This window comes from Cyrtonyx montezumae, unplaced genomic scaffold (assembly GCF_038088225.1).
Source record: "Cyrtonyx montezumae isolate F1298 unplaced genomic scaffold, pur_monq_1.0 scaffold_19, whole genome shotgun sequence".
NCBI classification, from domain to species: domain Eukaryota; kingdom Metazoa; phylum Chordata; class Aves; order Galliformes; family Odontophoridae; genus Cyrtonyx; species Cyrtonyx montezumae.
The window spans coordinates 3,809,274-3,826,843 of NW_027071925.1; the positions used below are offsets into that span (position 1 = coordinate 3,809,274).

At 57.2% G+C, this 17,570-nt stretch overlaps 2 protein-coding genes across 2 annotated transcripts; both read left to right on the forward strand.

Annotated features, from left to right (window-relative positions):
* Nucleotides 1–446: 446 nt before the first annotated feature.
* Nucleotides 447–4,864, forward strand: MRPL38 (mitochondrial ribosomal protein L38). The gene is made up of 9 exons (XM_065735219.1): nt 447–518; nt 662–841; nt 1,579–1,707; nt 1,784–1,992; nt 2,308–2,380; nt 3,047–3,092; nt 3,435–3,593; nt 3,721–3,857; nt 4,194–4,864. Exons 1-9 carry the CDS (start codon nt 452–454, stop codon nt 4,328–4,330), a joined length of 1,137 nt encoding a protein of 378 aa, XP_065591291.1. The 5' UTR covers nt 447–451; the 3' UTR covers nt 4,331–4,864.
* A 1,273-nt stretch (nt 4,865–6,137) lies between these two features.
* Nucleotides 6,138–17,354, forward strand: TRIM47 (tripartite motif containing 47). Its single transcript, XM_065735640.1, has 12 exons — nt 6,138–6,599; nt 6,864–6,959; nt 7,033–7,266; nt 7,373–7,553; nt 7,777–7,863; nt 8,512–9,070; nt 9,924–10,761; nt 12,162–12,257; nt 12,363–12,593; nt 13,086–13,281; nt 13,807–13,881; nt 15,298–17,354. The coding sequence occupies exons 1-12, from the start codon at nt 6,162–6,164 to the stop codon at nt 15,921–15,923; spliced, it is 3,657 nt and encodes a 1,218-aa protein (XP_065591712.1). The 5' UTR covers nt 6,138–6,161; the 3' UTR covers nt 15,924–17,354.
* The last annotated feature ends 216 nt before the right edge of the window (nt 17,355–17,570 follow it).

A 17,570-nucleotide genomic window follows, 5' to 3' on the forward strand; every position in this document is an offset into this window, starting at 1 on the left:
AACTGGGGGGAGGGGGAGGGTGTGTGAGTGTGTGTGTGTGTGTGGAGGATGAACAAGTAATAAATTATGTCTGTTTGAAGAGGCTGTCCGTCTTTTCTTTAAAAAGCTCAGTATTTGCAGTGTGAAGTCCTTCCCCGTGGCTTCGAAGTGTGTGAGGTCTTTGTCATTCTGTGGCGCTGCTAATGTTGTGGTTTTTTTTTTTTTTTTGGCGTCGTGTGTGTGGCATCGGGTCACTTCAGTAATCTAAACGGGGAAGGAGTTGTAACTAGCGGCGACAGGGAGAGCCCGACCCCGTGGCGATGTGGGGACGTTTCCCCTCGTCGTCGGCGGGAATTGCTAGACAGGCGCTGCGAAGGTCAGCCCTGTTGCTATGGCAGCGGGGGCCTTTTATGCCAGGCCCTGCCTTCGTTGCTGTGGTAACGGGGGCCTTCCTCTGAGGGCGGTGCGCATCATGGCGGTGCCGCTGCTGAGCGCGGCGCTGCGCGGCGCATGGAGCGGGCGGACCTTCGGCACCGCGGGTGAGGTGGGGCCGGAGCTGGGCCCGGGGTCCCTGCGGGAGGCTGCTCGGGGCCGTGTGCTGGGGCAGGTCCGGTGGGAGGCAGGTCAGGGAGGCGGCGGAGCGTGCTTTTGTCACGAAGTGAAGGGCTCTCTCCGTTTCCAGCCGCTCTCTGCAAACGGGCGGCCCCGCTGGGCCCGATGCCGAACGAGGATATCGATGTCAGCGATTTGGAAGCGCTGGAAAAATACCGCAGTTTCACTCGGTACTTCAGGTTGGCGGAGAAGGAGAGCAAGAAGCCGCGGTGGTGGAAGACGTACCGGCAGTACACGGACCCCGCGCCAGGTACTGCGGGAACGGCCGGGCTTTGCCCTGTCCCTGAGGGTCGGGGCTGCTGGCTGATGTTGCAGCGGCTTTGCTCTGAAGTTTGGTCTGTTAAATTCCTGGTGAAATGCTTTGGCACGAGGTTGATCTTTCTGCAGGGCGCAGATGTTTGCAGAAAGGTCGTCGAATAGTTTGGGGTGGAAGGGACCTCACAGCTCCCCCCACCCCAATCCCCTGCCGTGGGCTGTGTGCCCCCCACCAGCACCCATCCACGGCCTCAGGCACTTCCACAGATGGGGCACTGCCCCCTTGGTGAAGAATTTCCTCCTCACTTCTCATCTAAATCTCCCATCTGTTAATTTAAAAGCACTCCCCCTTGTGCTATTGTTATCAACACATAAAAAGTCTGGTAGCCATTTCCTAGGAGAGGGAGCTGGCCAGAACCTTCCAAAAGATAGAATGAAGTGGACCCTTACAGTATCTAAGAAAGACTTGAATACAGGCCTTCTAGACTACCTGCAGTTTGGTTTGTGTGCTGAGCAGCACCAGGGCCGGAGCTACTTGCCAACTGGCACTCCTAGACAGAGGGATACAGTAAGCTTGGGGAGGAGAGAGCAGAGGTATGGAGGTGGCAGAATCGAGCAGCTGATGGCTGGAGGTCTGCACCTCTTTCCCACACTTTCTAAATCTGCTGCAGTTTGTGTTCTGGGGGGAGCGTTCAGATGTTTCATGCGTCATTTTATTACCCCTCTCTAAAGAGACCAAGACTGACATCAGCCTGCCTCGTGATAAGGTGCTGCAGGTGAGGGATCTCAAGGAAAGAAAAAGAATCCTGAAGCAGAACCGCCAGGACACTGAGATGGAGAGAGCAGCACGGCTCCGGACTGGTGTGTGCCCCACCAGCCCCCATCCCTGCTGTTCCCTCTCCCCAGCAGCTCCTGCAGCATTTCTCTCTCTCCGCAGCATTGATCCCTCTCGATGAGGTCAGAGCAGAATGGGAGAAGACCAGTGGCCCTTTCCACAAGCAGCGCCTGGCGGAGCACTATGGGATATTTCGTGACTTGTTCCAGGGGGCCACCTTCACCCCCTGGGTTAACTTGAGGGTGGGATACAACCAGGAAGATGAGCACCTGGTGCCAGTCTACTACGGGAACATGGTGACTCCGTCAGAGGTGTGTGAGGAGTGTCAGGAGCTTCCCACAGAAAGGCTCTGTCTTTTTGTCAGGTTCCTTTGATTGGTGTTGTCTGCTCTGGGGGCTTTATCTTCCAGAAGTATTTCCTCAGTGGTGAAGGGGATGTGTTTCTTGGGCAGAAGTTTGCAACAGGATCGTTGCCTCTTGGGAGGCTGTTGTCCTTCCTGGGGCTCTCTGGATGGAGCTGTGTTACTCTGTGACATGCCCGTGACAGATTCACATTCTTTGCATTACAGTTAGACCTGATCTGAGTGGAAGTTGCGGTTCAGGTGTTTTCTGTTCTCTTTTATTTAGGCTTCCAATCCCCCTGAAGTGTCATACGAGGCGGATAAAGGCTCTCTCTGGACTTTGTTGCTCACAAATCCAGGTGAGTTCTTAAAAGCATGTTTAACTACGTTGTTTCACTCTGCTTTTGGTCTCTGCTTGTAGCCAAAAGAAAAAGGAAACATGATGCCCACTAAGCAGGGACTGTCCCCTAAGCTCCAGGTACAGACAGCAGCTTCAGAGGCTATATCTGGAAAGGGAACTAGAATTTCTCTACTTTGAGGGCAGCTGTGTTTTCTAAGAATGTTTCTGTCGCTTCTGAGGCAGTAAGTGGATATTTGCAGAACTCTGAGTGTTGGTCACTTCAGTGGGTTGCATACCCATTTTGTAGCATCCCAAAATCTAGCAGTAGAGAGATGGGGCAGTGATGCAGCATGACTTATGTCAGAGTATAGAGCAAGTGGTTTCCTGACTCCGGTCATTTATTCACCTCCAAGCTCTCCCCTTGCTTGTCAGTCTGTGCTTTTCACCCTGGGAAACCAAGGCACAGTGAAGTGAATCACCTGAGCCAGTGTCATCTCAGAGTGACATCTGTGAAGCTCCTTGTTTTGAGCTCAGTCCTATAGTGAATATTTTTCTGCTCTGAAAAGCACAGTGGGAGGTTTTGAGCTGCCCCCTCCCTTCGAGTAGGTTCTGGTCATTCTCATTTTGTGGTCGAGGCAAACACTGCATTGTCACTAAGGCCGTTCTCCTTTGTGTGCATTTACAGATGGACATTTAAGAGACACTGACTCAGAGTACCTCCACTGGCTGGTGTGAGTATTGCACATTATTGCTTCGGGGTGCACCTTTGGTGTAAGCTTTTAAGACAGTTCCATGGCTTTCCCTGCTCTTCTTGCCATTAGCTTCTTTGCCCCTGTTGTTTTGGTCCTGCTGAAGATGCAGTAGCTCCAAATGTTGCCACTGCTTGGCATTCAGATCACTGAGTTTGGCTTTCTTCTGGTGAATTCAACTTCTACTATTTGTTTACATGTCAAACAACGCAGAAGTGAAATCCAAGTGTAGTTTAGAGTGACCCGCAATCCTATATGAAACTACTGGTCACAGTGGGGTTGAAATGAATGGATGTTTAGTGAAATTAATTCCTTTGTGTCCAGGACCAACATCCCAGGCAACGATATCAAGTCAGGCAAGGAGATGTGCCATTACTTGCCCCCCTTCCCTGCCATGGGAACTGGCTACCATCGCTTCATCTTCCTGCTCTTCAAGCAAGACCGCCCCATAGATTTCAGCGAGGATGTCCGCCCGGTGCCATGGTAACTCAGGCTTTCTCTAGGCAGTTTTGTGCTTCCTTTGGCTTAGCTGTTGCTTGCTATGACAACGAGCCCAGCACTGCTGTAGCAGAGTAATTCCTTCCAACCTGTGGGGGTGCCTTGTTTCCAGCTACAGCCTCAAGATGCGAACCTTCAGCACGTTTGACTTCTACAGAAAGCACGAGGGTGACATGACCCCAGCAGGGCTGGCGTTTTTCCAGTGCCAGTGGGACAGCTCTGTTACGTGGATCTTCCACCAGCTTCTCAGTAAGAAATGCCCTGTGGGGCCCACTCCTGGGTTGGGATGTGCCCCTGTGTGTCACACAGCTCAGTGAGTGAGCTGCAGCCGTGAGCTCTTGCTGGTCCTTGTTTAAGATCTCTCAGAGCACGGATCTGGTGCTTACTGAGCTGTCTTCCATCAGACTGACAGCAGACTTGAGGGAACAACCTCTAAAAGGCCATTTCGAATAAGCATTTTACAATAACATCAAGAAGAGCCTCACCAGAGTGTGCCTGACCGGCCCTGGTCTCATGTGCATGTGGGGAAGGGATGGGGTCTGGATCTGAGCAGTCTTGTTAACATTCCGCGTTGTCCCTTTGCAGATATGAGAGAGCCTGTGTTTGAATTCGTGCGGCCGCCCGTGTACCATCCTCCACAGTTAAAATTCCCACGCCAACAGCCTCTGAGATACCTGGACAGATACCGAGACACCGAGGAGCCCACCTATGGCATTTACTAGGGCCCTGGATCTCTCCTTTTGCTCTGGTGTCCGTTGCAGTGCAGGTCCAGCAGATGGGGCTGCTGGCTTCTCCGCCTTCAGCCTGCTGGGCAGTCGGCAGCGTTCTGCGCCTCTAGGGGGAGGGAGGCAACATAATCTCAGCCTCTTGGCTCCGAGTTCCACTTTGCTGGCTCTGGCAGAAAGCATGCAGCTGAGGGCAGCAGGCATTCAGCGTTGGCAGTTGTGTGGGGAAAAAGGCTATTTCAGAGCACGTTCATGGACGAAAATTAATCCATGTCCAAGCTGAAGTCCTGCTACTGCTTCTGTAGCTGAGCTGATGAGTAGTGGCAGCAGAACAGAGTCTACCAGAGATGCCCTGCCTTGCTCCTCTGGAAGGCTCACCATTCTCCTTTCACCTGCCTACGAAACAAACAAACCATGCTGGCCTGCATCCCTTTCCCTCATCAGTGCTGCAGTTCAGGGCTATGCCAGCTTTAGTTTCTGCAGTCTTTTTAAAGAGATGAATCAGATTAAATATTCTCTGAGTTATGCTGGCGATGCTGCCTTGTCTTTATTGGGAGGAGCTTGGTCTACAAGCCAGCTGGTGCAGAGCTGGGGGAGCTCAGTGGGGGTCAGTGCAGAAGCACAGCTCTTCCCATCTGGATCTCGTTCTCCTCTTGGGTGTTATAAGGATGGCAGAGCACAACTATGCAGGTTATGGATGTGTACAAGGTCAGCATTTGTGATGCTGGGCTCTCCTAACAGCTGCTGGAGCACGTGAGCATCAGTCTCCTTCCCCTCCCCACACAGCCTGTGCCTGATGTGGATGGATGGGCTGCAGACAGAGCTGGCAGGGCTGGAGCAGACACTGGCACTGCTGCAGCCCGTGCTTTCTGCTCTGCTTTGCAGTGACCATAGTGCAACCCTCACTTCCGTGTGTTAAATAACTCCCCAGGCACATCCTTGGTCCCTCCAGCCAGCAGAGGAGCTTTGGAAATGCCCACCTGCTGCTCAGCACCATTTCCTGCACGGTGCTCTGCTGCTGCCCTGAGGGGTGGAGCAGTGTGGCTCCAGCAGGGATGAGTTAGCTGGTGGGGTGACTGCAGGTGTCGTGCAGTTCCAGGCAGAAAATGCCATGTTCTGCTCCTCTCTGTGCTTTTAATACATGATCAGATCTTGCAGGTTCTGCCAACGTAAACTGTTGCAGATTAACTCCAGCCTGCAAATGTTATGCAAACTGATAACGTCGTCTGCAAGGGTAAGCAGATAAGGCATGGGCTGAGAGGCAGGCAGCTTTAACCTCTGCAAAGTGAAGGCAAGATGAGGGAGTGTGGTGCAGGGCAGTGCAGTCCCTCCATGCAGCAGGCTGCAGCTGCTGTCTGAGCATGGGCTGGTTTGCCCGGGTGCTGTTTTCTTGTGTCTCAGTGCACAGCCCTGCTGACGTGCACCACCAAAACGTGGCAAGGAGCAGGCTGCAGAGCCTGAAAACAGCAGGAGCTGCGTAGAATGGGAAGATGCAAAGCTGGGCTGGCTGTGTCACAGCTCTCTCACTGCAGAGAGGGGGAACAAACGGCCTCTCCGAGCTGCTCTGGGAGAGGTGAGCGAAATCAAACGGCGCAGAGCAGCGTATCCACGGGAACGCATTCACAACCACGTGCCTCGCTCTGAACCCTCTCTGAACCATCCCGTGCTGTCGGTGCAGTGCTTCCTGCACCCTGGGCAGCAGCTGCACCCACTGAGTGTCGCTTTAAGGGTGCTCCAGGCACGGAGCGCTGTCCCGCCCCTGTGCTTGGCGTCACGCATCTCTTCCTGCTCCGCGGTGCCTGCTCCTCTCCCCCATCCCAAGCCCAGCATGGCCTCTTCCAACTCGCTGAAGCTGGAGGACAAACTGCAGTGCTCCATCTGCCTGGAGCTCTTCAGGGTGCCCGTCACCTTACCCTGCGGGCACAACTTCTGCGAGCGCTGCATCGACAACCACAGGAACAAGCAGGAGCGGGCGGGCAGCGGGGCCAGGCGGGGCTACACGTGCCCCGAGTGCCGCTACAGCTGCGAGGGGCACGTGGAGCTGAAGAAGAACGTGACGCTGAGCGACGTGGTGGAGCTGGCACGAGTGGGCAGGGCGCAGGAGGAAGGCTGCGAGGTGGTCCACGTGGGGATGTGCCCGCAGCACGGGCACCCACTGGAGCTGTACTGCGAGGACGAGCAGCGCTGCATCTGCTGCGTGTGCAGTGTGCGGCAGTGCCAGTGGCACCGCAGGGCTCTGTTTGAGGATGAGCGTGCCAGGAAGCAGGTGGGGAGCACATGGGGGGGGGGAGCATGGAGGGCGGGGGGTTCTGTGTGCTGAGCTGTGGGGCTGCAGGGACTGGAGTCGCCCCGAAATGCACGTGGAGTGGGGGGAACCCTGCTGCATAGGGTAAATGCTGTTGTGTTGCGATCCCTCTGGGTTAGAGGAAGCGGCTGTGAGGGCATTAAGCAGCAAAGGGATGAAGGCTCCCTGCTTCCAGCCTGGTCCTGGGGGCCAAGGGGCTGCAGCACGGGGTGGCTTCCTCCGCAGGCTCTGCTGGAAAGGTCGCTGGGAGAAGTGCAGAGGGAAACGGAGAGAATGGAGCAGGCGCTGCAGGAGCTGGAGGAGCGGACTCAGAGCATCAAGGTGAGGCCACAGCCATCCCAGGGCTGGGATGGGTGGGAGCAGTCTGGACGTCACGGCCTTCCTCTCCCTGCAGGACTCCTCTGAGAGGCTCCGAGCCGTGCTCCTGAGCAAGTTTGCCCACCTGGAGGAAGCACTGGCCAAGTTCCAGGGGCAGATGGTGGCCAAAGTGGAGCAGGAGGAACTGGAAGCTCTGGGGCACATAGAAAAGGACCGGAGCGCATTGAAGGATCAACTGGAGGCCCTTGGGCAGCACAGGGACCAGGTACAGCGCCTGCTGGACTGCACTGACCACCAGGCCTTCCTCAAGGTACCCCAAATCCCACCCATAAGGACAGAAAATGGGCATTCTGGGGCTGCCCATGCAGGTTTGGGGGCTGCCGCACCTCTCCAGATATCCAAGTGTCCATCTGCAGGAGTTCCCGCAGCTCCTGGCCCCGCAGAGCATGGAGGTGCCACCGCTGGTGGACTTCAACGTGGCCATTGTGGTGGAGCCCGTGAGTGAGATCCTCACTGCTACCTGCAGGCTGCTGCTGGAGGAGCTGCCCGCCTCGCTGGGCCCCAGCACCCCCAAAGCCCCTGACCCCATTGCCCCAGGTGAGCTTCAGGCTGCCCTAAAAGGCTTCACCTCGCCCTGGTCGCTGTCACCATGCTGGGACAGCTGGGATGGGGACAGGTATCGGGGTACAGGAGGGGCTGGGTAGCTCCTGCATGTCCTCTCCTGCCCACACCCAAGCGTGAACCCAATGGGTTCCCTCCTCCTCTGCCCTCCGAGCAGTTGGGGAACATCACCCTACATGCCCGTCCCCGTCACCCACAGGTCCAGTGCAGCCTGAGGAGGAGACAGCGCCGAAGGTGATGTCCACCCCTGTCCCCATGTGCCGGCTGCGTGCTGAGCTGCTGAAGGGTGAGGGGGGGATGGGGGAATACTGCAGGGCTGGGGAGGGGCTCTTTAGGGGGCAGCAGCACCAGGGATGGCTTCCCTACAGTGTCTGGCATGGGATCAGCCCCTGCAGATCACGCCCTAAATCTCACCCCATCTTCACCTTTCCCAATTGCCCGGATTTGGATGCAGTACTTTCCCAGAGCAGGCAGTCCCGGCACCCAGAGGGATGTGCAGGGCTGATGTGGAGCCCACCCACCCTACACTCAGCCCCCAACACCCCTTCCCATTCCTTAGGGACCGTTTCCTAAGCTCTCCCTTTCCCATTATCTCCTCCCTTCTGAAAACGGACAATACTTACGGCGCTTTGGTGGGGTCGCTTTTCCCAGCAAGGCAGTCACTGCGTACAGGACCTATAAGGATTTCTTCCACCAAGCCCTGTGAACTGTCCTCAGTGTTATAAACACAATGTTGTTTATTAGCAGCAGACTTGAGCCCAGAACACCCAGTGGGCCCAGGTCGCCCCGTGGTGCTGGGGCTGATGGGAGCAAATCCTGCCATCCTATACTCCCTCCTCAAACCCATTTGTAGCGGGGGCTGCTGCCAGGGGGCTGCCACAAGCCTGGGGCTTCGGGATGGGGTGAAGCATCCTCACGTCATCGCCGTCCCCAGAGCACCGAAACCTCACCTTCGATCCCGACACGGCCAACAAATACCTGGAGCTGTCGCGGGGTCAGCGCAGAGCCAAGCACGGCCCCGTTGCCGCCATGGGTTGGCAGGAGCGTGGCCGCCGCTTCGAGCCCTGGCAGGTGCTGTGTGCCCAGAGCTACGGGCAGGGCCGCCACTACTGGGAGGTGACCATCTCCAGCCACTCCGTGGTGCTGGGGGTGACGTATGGTGGGCTCCCCCGGCACCGTGCCGTGGGACACAAGTTCAACATCGGGCTGGACGGCGGCTCGTGGGGGCTGCAGGTGAGGGAGGATGGCTACCTAGCCTGGCACAAAGGACGGGAGGAGAAGATCCAGCAGCGGCTCTACACCGAGCTGGGGGTCTGCCTGGATTATGAGCATGGGCTGCTCTCCTTCTATGGCCTCGGGGAGGGGGTGCAGCTCATCCACTCCTTCCACGCCGTCTTCACGGAGCCGCTGTTCCCCGTGTTCTGGCTGTGCGAGGGCCGCGCTGTCGCGCTGTGCCACAGGGACCTGGGGGGCCCTGAGCGAGAGCTGGGGCCGTGATGGGGGGTAGGGGAAAAGACACACGGGTAACGGTGGTGCAGTGGGGATGTAGACCCCAATCGCTGTGTGCGCCCCTTCGGGTGGGATGCAGAGGTGGGATTCCCTTTTGCCCTGGAGAGAACAGGGGTTTGAGGAGCACGGGGGAAGGCTGCAGGCAGGTCCTGTGCCCCCTGCCCGCCTTCCCCCCCCCCCCAACCCACCCACCCCCCTGCTGCTTTCAGAGGTGGCAGAGCTGCCCTTTTCTCACTGGAAGAAGCCACTTTCCCCAATAAAGTTCTGTTTCCTACTGGTGTGACCTCAGTGGTGGTGGGGCTGGGCTGGGTGCTCCTGTCACTGCGTCCCCGCACGTCCAGCAGCAGAAAGAGCCAGGGCTCTATTTACGGCGGCGCAGAGGAAAGGAAACGTGGTTTCCTACATCTCTGCCCCAAGGCTGATCTGACCCAGAATAAAACCCCGAAGCTTTGAAGCTCCTCATCCCCGGGGACGCTGGTGTGCAGCGAGCGGGTGAAACGGCACCGGCCCCCACGGTGCTGGTGTTGTGCAGAGGGGAGAATCGGGGCCGCTTGTTTGGGTAATAAAAAGGCTTAGAAAGAGAAAGCTCCTTTCTGGTGGCCAGACGGGTCTTGCTTTGGGATGGACGGGGCCCTTCTGGTCCACGGACACGGTGACACGGACACAGGGCACCCACTCGGAGCAGGGAGAGCGCAGACCCCTCCGCACGGTTCCCGGACCCCCTCGGGGGCGGCGGGCGGCCCCGATCCCCACACCCCCCACCCCCGACGGCAGAGGGCGGAGCGGGCGGGCGGAGCGCGGTGTCCTCCCGCCCCATTTCGCCGGTGGGGCCGCTAGGTCAGGGCTCGCAGGGATGGAGGGTGCGCCCGGGAGAGCCCCGGCGGTCTCCTCCGCCGCCACCGCCGCGGCTCTGCGGTTGGCGTTGGCCGTGCCGGGTTTGCCCGACGGTCCTTTCGGTTGCCCCATCTGCTTGGATCTCCTGAAGGACCCGGTGACGGTGCCGTGCGGACATAACTTCTGCCAAGGCTGCCTAGGGAAGCTCCGCGGGAGGACGGGCCCCCCCGACGGGGCGGCGGGCGGGGCGGCACGCTGCCCGCTGTGCCAGGAGCCCTTCCCGGCGGCTCTGCGGCTCAGCAAGAACCGCGCCCTGTGCGAGGTGCTGCCGCTGCTGGGGGCCGCAGGGGCCGGGACAACTCCCGACGGCGCGGGGACCCCCCCGAGTATCCCATCCCCCCAATCCGGGGCCGGATCCCCGCCCGGTAGTGCCGGCTACAGCGGAACGGGACCCACCGGAGCCGGGTCCTCGCCCTCGGGGATGGCACCGGGAGCCGAAGAGGAACCGGAGGGAGAAGCGGAGCTGGAGGGGGGGGACGCGGCGGTGTTGTGCGACGTGTGCCCCGAGGGGGGTCGGGCGGCGGCGGCCCGCTCGTGCCTGGTGTGCCTGGCGTCATTTTGCGGGGCCCACCTGGAGCCCCACCGCCGCTCCCCCGCGTTCCGTTCGCACCGTCTCGTAGCCCCATTGCGGCGCCTGGAAGAAGGGCTGTGCCCGCGGCACCTGCAGCCCCTCGACGGCTTCTGCCGGGCCGAGCAGACCTGCGTGTGTGCCCGCTGCCGCGCCCACGAGCACCGCGGCCACGACGTGGTGCCACTCGAGAAGGAGCGGGAGCTCAAGGAGGTGCGTGGGGGGCAGAGGGTGGGCGGCCCACCCCCCCCGTGGAGAGGGGTCGAGGGGTGTAATTGTGGTCCTGCGTGGGGACCCAGACCCCGTGGAGGAGCTCAGCCCAGCACAGGGGTGGCACGGTGTCCCGTGCGTGCGGTGGGAAAGAGTTGGGGGGGGAAACGGACGGGCCTTACAGTCCCTATGGGTTTAAGTCTGGGGGTGAGGGCACCTGGGACCCCCCCCACCCTCAGGTGCTGCATGGTGGTGGCTGCATGTCAGGGGGATAAAGCAGGGTGCTGTGTTCTTGGGGGTGGGAGGGCTGCATGCATGTCCCCATTCGGGGTCCCACCCTGGCACATGGAACTCTCTGGATGGGGTGAGACCTTACCCCCACCCGTGGGCTGCTTTGCATGCACCCCATTGCTGAGACATTACACTCAGTCCTGCCCTCTCTGTGAGTCTGGGGGTGCAGCCATCAAAAGACCCCCACCCCAGCCGCCCCTTCTGGGTGCCTGCCTTCCCCGTCTCGTTCCCACAGCTCCATCAAGGCGTTTTTTTCCCTCGCCCTGGCTCGCTGCCCGCCCTCCTCTCCCGCTCCATGAGCCCTTTGTGTTGCTCCTTTTGGCAGCGGGGATTTTTTCCGTCACTCCCATTCCCAGATGCGGCTGAGTCACCTCCTAAGTTCGCACCCACGATCCTCCCCGTGGTTCCGAGCGCGGGCAGACGGAGCTGGCGGTGTGGGGGCATCCCTGTCTCAGCGTGGGGCTGTCGAGGCACTGACCCCTTTCCCAGGGGGACGTGCAGACGTCCAGCAGCAGACCCAATCTGGCTGCTCCTCCTATGTGGGCTCTTGGGGCCGTGGGGAAGCCCTTCTGTTACTCATAGATCCCTTGAAATAGAAAGCTTTCAACGCTCAACAGGCATTGTTCACCATCAATGCTGTCTGCAGGGTGGGAAGGAGTGACTGGGAAATCACCTTTCCCCCCTCCCCAGGCTGAGCACTGGAGGAAACCAGCCCAGTAATACATGTGATGCTCCCCTGGCTCCCAAGGGGCTAACAATAGCCATCAGGAAGCACCGTGCTGGGACAGTGCTTCCTTTGCAGCCCAGCAGCACCTCGTGCTCCTGAGATGTTTTGTTTTGCTCTTAACAAGAAATGTCCCGGGAATGCAGCGCTGAGTTTCTGTACTGGTCCCAGTTAGCTTTTTCCAGCCCTGGGGACCTCACTGAGCATGCAGTAGGAGGGATGTTCACAGGTTGGGTGGGTTTAGTGGGTTGCACGAGGTGGAAATAGGGAAAGTAACTTGTGATTCCTACACACCCAATAGCAAAAGGGGGGGGAGTGAGGGGGGGTTAATCATTGTGCTCTGCTTCCCATGGATGTGGAGCTCAGCACTCATCCTTTGTGCCTGCAGGCCCAGCAAGCCAAATTCCTCAGCAGTGTGGACAGGGAGCTGGAGGAGCTGGCGGTCACCATCGCACAGACCAGGAAGATGGTGGAGCTCATTAAGGTGCCTGGGACACCCCTGCTCCATTAATGGGGCGCTGCCGGGAGGGACCTGGGTGCCCCCTCCCCTACTTGCAATGATGCCGCCCCCTCTTCTCCTCCTGCTCAGGGTGTCGCCAGCAAAGAGAAGGAGCGGGTTGAGAAGCTCTTTGCAGAAGCCTCCGAGCTGCTGGCCACCTTCCAGAAGGAGGTGGGCACCTTCATTGAGGACAGCGAGCGCTCCATGCTGGGGGAGGCCGAGGCCGACCTCCGCTGGAAGGAGGAGAGGCGAGCCAAGCTGGCCCAGGGCAAGCAGAACCTGGAGAACGTCGCCAGCACCGACACCGTCTACTTCCTCCAGGTGCGTGGTGGGCACAGGGGGCAGGTGATGTCTGTTGGGTTTGGTCCCCTGACACAGGTCTGGGTGCTAGGGGGGAGGGATGTGAGGCTGTGGGGTCTCCCTCCCGTTTGCAGCGTCCTCTCATTTCCCATTGCTACAAGGCTGAGCTGCCAGAGCTTTGTCCTCCTCTGTCCTCACCTCCACCATGGCCAGGACTGCAGCCCAGGCTCAGTACCCAGGCTTGGGGTGCCCCACTGCCCCGTGCAGTATTCCTTGACGTTCTGAGAAGGAGACACTGCTCTTCAGACGGGCATGGCCTGAGCCTGGGTTTGAAAGGGAGCGAGGAGAAGGAGCCAGGGACACGTGGCCGCTCTCCTCCCTTCTGCAAGGCTGCTTTGGGGCCAAGTCTGCGAGCTGCCAGTTCCCAAATCCTCCAGGGCTGGGTGGGGTTGTGGAACAAGAGGCAGCTTCGGCTTGTTTGAAACCTCCTAAAACTCTGTCTTTTTGGCTCAGGAGTTTCAAGCCTTAAAAATAGCCATGGAAGACAACCTCTCTCCAGCTCCGAGCTTCCAGAACGAGCTCAACTTCACCAAGTGCTCCCAAGCCGTCTGTGCCATCAAGGATGCACTGTCAGCTGCCTGCAAAAGCCAGTGGGACTGTTTGCAGGGGAAAGGAGTGGATGGGATGAGCTTCCCAAAGACGGAGGAAGGTCTGTGCCCCCCCTGGCCCTACGCTCATGCGTGGAACCCAAGGGTGCATCCCCCTCCGTATGGGGCCAGGGGATGCCTGTGGGCTCGGGGGCTCCTGCAGGCGCTGGCCCCTCTCCCAGGCACAGTTGCACAATCGCTGTCTGGGCTAACACCTCCTCCTTGAGGTTTTATGAATTTTTCCACGGAGACCAAAGAGTTGAGAGGCAACAAACAGCCTGAGAGCTAGGCACAGCCCTGCGGGAGGGGGCAGGTGGCCAAAACGCCATGAAAGGGGACTGTTCCTTCCCAGGACAGACAGCCCCCTTCATTGTGCAGGCTGTGGGCTCCCTGAGCTGCAAGGTTAGAAACCACAGCAGCTGGAGGTCCAGGGTGCTCCCTCCTGTGCTCTCATTTAGGTCGAGCTCTCTCTTGTCCCTCGTTTTCCTGGATGCCAGTGGGTCCGCAGGGGTGATGCTTTGGGAGCACCCCGGTTGGTGCCAGCATCTTTGCTGTGACAAACCCTTCTGTCTCTTTTTTTCCCCCAGTGATGACCAAGTCTCAGTTTCCAGACAAGTCGAACAATCCTGCCTGCCTGGAGAGCCGCGATTACTTCCTGAAATGTAAGAGAAGGTTTTGCTTTGACAGTTGTTGCTATGGTCCATCCTCAGTCCCACAGGCACTGGCCCCACTGCTGCGTGCCAGAGGAAATATTGCTCAGCTAACAGGGAAGTCTCCTCTCTTTCCTGACAACAGCCATAATCTGTTTAGGTGATTTTTATTTTTTTTTTCCCCAGCCTGTGGTTCTGCCAGAGCAGCTGCCACGGGGCTGTGAGCACACCATGTCATTTCTGCTGCATTCCAGCAAATTGGATCCTGTGTTAAATTAGATCAGGGTTGGTGCATCTGCTTTGGGTCAGATGCTGGTCAGCATCAATTGCATGAAGCAGAGGGGTAATCTGGGGGCTGTGCAGGGAGCACTGTAGTGGTAAGGAAGGGGTAAAGAAGAGGACGGTCTAAATTGAGTCAGGAGATGGGAGACCTCAAGCTCTCCTGCCTTCTTGTGCTCTCAGGTTGCTTAAAGCCTGCTTTCACATGGGATTTTCCTACCACTGCTCTGTTAAGTGGGTTCTCTGATATCCAGTAGTGTGACTGAGCAGTCCACTTGCTCTCTCCTCTACCCATTGACCTGTTTTCATCTGTGTATGGGAATGCCACAGCTTAGAGTACCCCTATCCTCAACAGCTGAAATCAGCCGCGGAGTTTTTACACCATCTAATAGCGATTGGACAATGGGGAATGGCTTTAATCTAAAAGAGAAGAGATTTGGGTTAGATGTTAGCAAGAGGTTCTTTACTCATAGGGAACTGAGGCTGTAGAACTGCCCAGAGCTGAGGGTGTCCCATCCCTGAGCTGAGGGTGTCACCCAGCCCACAGCAAGGGGTGAGTATGGTGTAAAGCTAAGAAAATAAATAATACCAAATGGTATTGCAAGCCAAGATATCTTATAGATGATGTAATTTAGAAGGATTATCAAGTTGGAAAAGAGGCAATTGATATAAAGAGAAATGCTCACCTGTCTCCAAGGATTGAGGCTCACAGGGAAAATCTGTACAAAGGAGGGATCTCCAACAAGAGATCCTTCCCCAGTGCTGCTCAGCCCTTAAATGGGGTCTGGGAGAGGTGGATTCAGACTCCACCCCTTCTGGTCACACAGGTGCATTGCCTTCACCTGTGCTCCTGAGGCTGACTCAATGCTCACCTCAGGTGATCCATCAGTGGTTCAGGCTGTGATTCAGCAGTTCCCATACAGGGTGGAACTGGATGAGCTGAATGACCTTTAAGGCCCCTTCCAACCTGAGCCTTTCTGTGATTATATAATTTAAAAGGAAGAGGATGGGGTGATGGCTTAAGGATGCTGCAGATTGTGAGCTGATGAGAGACAAAAAAGAGCATAGGAATTGCTGAGTGCCAGAGCAGGGAGAGCTGGGGGAATTTCCTCTCTCTTCATCCTCGTGTCTTCTCCCTGCCCCATGCAGTTGCCTTCATCATCGACCTGGACAGCGATACAGCCGACAAGTTCATCCAGCTCTTTGGCACCAAGGGAGCCAAGCGAGTGCTGTGCCCCATCCCCTACCCAGAGAGCCCGACCCGTTTTATCAACTGCGAGCAAGTGCTGGGAGTGAACCTCATGAACCGGGGCAACTACTACTGGGAGGTGGAGCTCATCGATGGCTGGGTCAGCATTGGCGTCATCGCCGAGGACTTCAACCCGCAGGTCAGCTATGACCAGAGCCGCCTGGGCCGCAACACGTGGTCCTGCTGCCTGCAGTGGAACGGGCAGAACTACGCCGCCTGGTTCGGTGGCTCAGAGTTTGTCATCCAGCAGCCATTTTTCCACACAATCGGGGTCTTCTTGGAGTATTCAGAGAAGGCTTTGACCTTCTATGGAGTCAAGGACTCAAAGATGACCTGCCTGAAGCAACTCAAGGCTTGCTCTCTTGGGAAGGCTCAGTCAGACCCTTTCCAATACAAGATCAACCAGCAGTTTGCCTCCCTGTTTTCCCTCAAGCTGAAACCAGCCTTCTTTCTGGAGAGTGTTGATGCTCACCTGCAGATCGGGCCGCTGAAGAAGGACTGCGTTTCGGTCCTGAAGCGCAGGTAACTGCCCAAGGAGAAGGCCCAAAGGAGCCCTTCCTGCAGCGCACACATCATGGCTTCCCTCCCTACATCAGGAGTCACAGGGCAGCCCCTCTTGGCCAAGCACTTTCCAAAACTGCAGCATGGAATTGTCTGGGTTGGAAGAGGCCTTCATGATCACCAAGTGTCAACCTGAACGATGGTCAATGGGAGTCCCACTGCCAACCTACGTCCCAGCACTAACCCACGTCCATAGCCGCTCAGTGCCACAAGCCAGAAGTGAGGACCCCAGCATCCCTCATGTTTGGCACGCTGTGGAAAAGCCGTGGTCCTTCCTACGTGCGCTGGAGCCCTGGGCTGTTCTGCACCACATCCAAACATCGCTGCTGGGAGAAGGAAGAGGCTGAGAAGCACCAGCATCCCTTGGAGCACAGAGCAGTTCTGAGGATGTGCTCGTAGGAGGGACATTCATGGGGAATTGCTGACAGAAACCTTTCTGTCAGACTTCCCCTCACATTTTGGAGGACCCTGATATTCCAGGGGATTTTGATGCCATTAAACTCCCAGTTATTCAAGCACCCTGGGCTCACGTGAGCTGTAAATGCACCCCATAGCTTCGAGTGCCTTTCAAACAACAAAGAGGTGCCATCAGTAGGTCCCGGGGCAAACAGTGTTTCTTAGGCACAATCAATAATTAAACCCCTTAGAACACCAGGGACAAGCAACAATTAACAACAGCCGCTCCCAAACCCGTGTCCCATCTGGGAAAGGCAGAGACCTCAGGCACAGAGCCCATTCACATGTCCTAAAGGAGCTTTTCCAGCTCTGCCTTGACGGCGTAGCAGAGACAGCACAGTGTGGCTCCTGTTTTAGCGTGCCCTGCCTTGCTCTGAGTTTATTTTTCCTGGGATTAGTTTGCTACCTACCTCCCAAAGCTCGCTTTACAGAATCATAATGCTGGGTGATGTAGACCTAAAGAGAAAAATATATGGGGCCGGATTCTTTTCTGGCGTGAATGAGTCAGTGGTGACGCACCAACGGTCAACAGGGGTGGAAAAATGGCCCGTTGAGCTAAATAGACTGTATATATATGTGTGTGTGTGTGTTCCCCAAAGGATAAGCTGGAAGTCATAGTGATATATTCAAAGGGAGCCAAGGGGAAAAAAAAACGAATGTGAAAAACAGGCAGGCGCAAAGCCAAGATGGTTGGAGTTATAGCCACGTTTACATAAACACTGCAGCTTGGAGAGCTCCTGTTGCTGTGGGTGGGTGTTCTGTGCCCACAGAGGTGCCTGTCCCCAGCAAACAGCCACTGCTTTCAGCCCTCAAATGGGGCTGAAGGATCTGAATGCAGCAATCCAACCACAGGGCAGGGCAGGAGGATTAGTACACATCCACTGGGATGTGCCCGAAGCTGCTCCTTGTTCCTCCTCTGCTCCTCCTGAAGCGCTGGGAAAGGAGGAGTAGGACTTCCAGTGAGAAATCAGCATGGCCAGCGGGAACACTGCCCTGATGGGAATTCAGTCCCTGTATCCGGAGCTCCTATCTCGGAAATGCTTTGTTTCACTTGCACCAGACTTGTGCAGAGCAAGCTCTGCACGAGGCAGTAGTGGTGACGCAGTGTGAGCATCAGGGCTGTTGGATAGCAGCAGAGGACTTGGTGTCAGCAGTG

Excerpts from the sequence above, each read along its gene's own strand:
- MRPL38 (XM_065735219.1), top strand. The coding sequence starts at position 452 with ATGGCGGTGCCGCTGCTGAGCGCGGCGCTGCGCGGCGCATGGAGCGGG. Across the intron at positions 519-661 it reads GCGGACCTTCGGCACCGCGG|CCGCTCTCTGCAAACGGGCG; the intron begins GTGAGGTGGGGC and ends CTCCGTTTCCAG. Across the intron at positions 2,381-3,046 it reads TTTGTTGCTCACAAATCCAG|ATGGACATTTAAGAGACACT; the intron begins GTGAGTTCTTAA and ends GTGCATTTACAG.
- TRIM47 (XM_065735640.1), top strand. The coding sequence starts at position 6,162 with ATGGCCTCTTCCAACTCGCTGAAGCTGGAGGACAAACTGCAGTGCTCC. Across the intron at positions 12,258-12,362 it reads AGATGGTGGAGCTCATTAAG|GGTGTCGCCAGCAAAGAGAA; the intron begins GTGCCTGGGACA and ends CCTCCTGCTCAG. Across the intron at positions 13,882-15,297 it reads CCGCGATTACTTCCTGAAAT|TTGCCTTCATCATCGACCTG; the intron begins GTAAGAGAAGGT and ends TGCCCCATGCAG.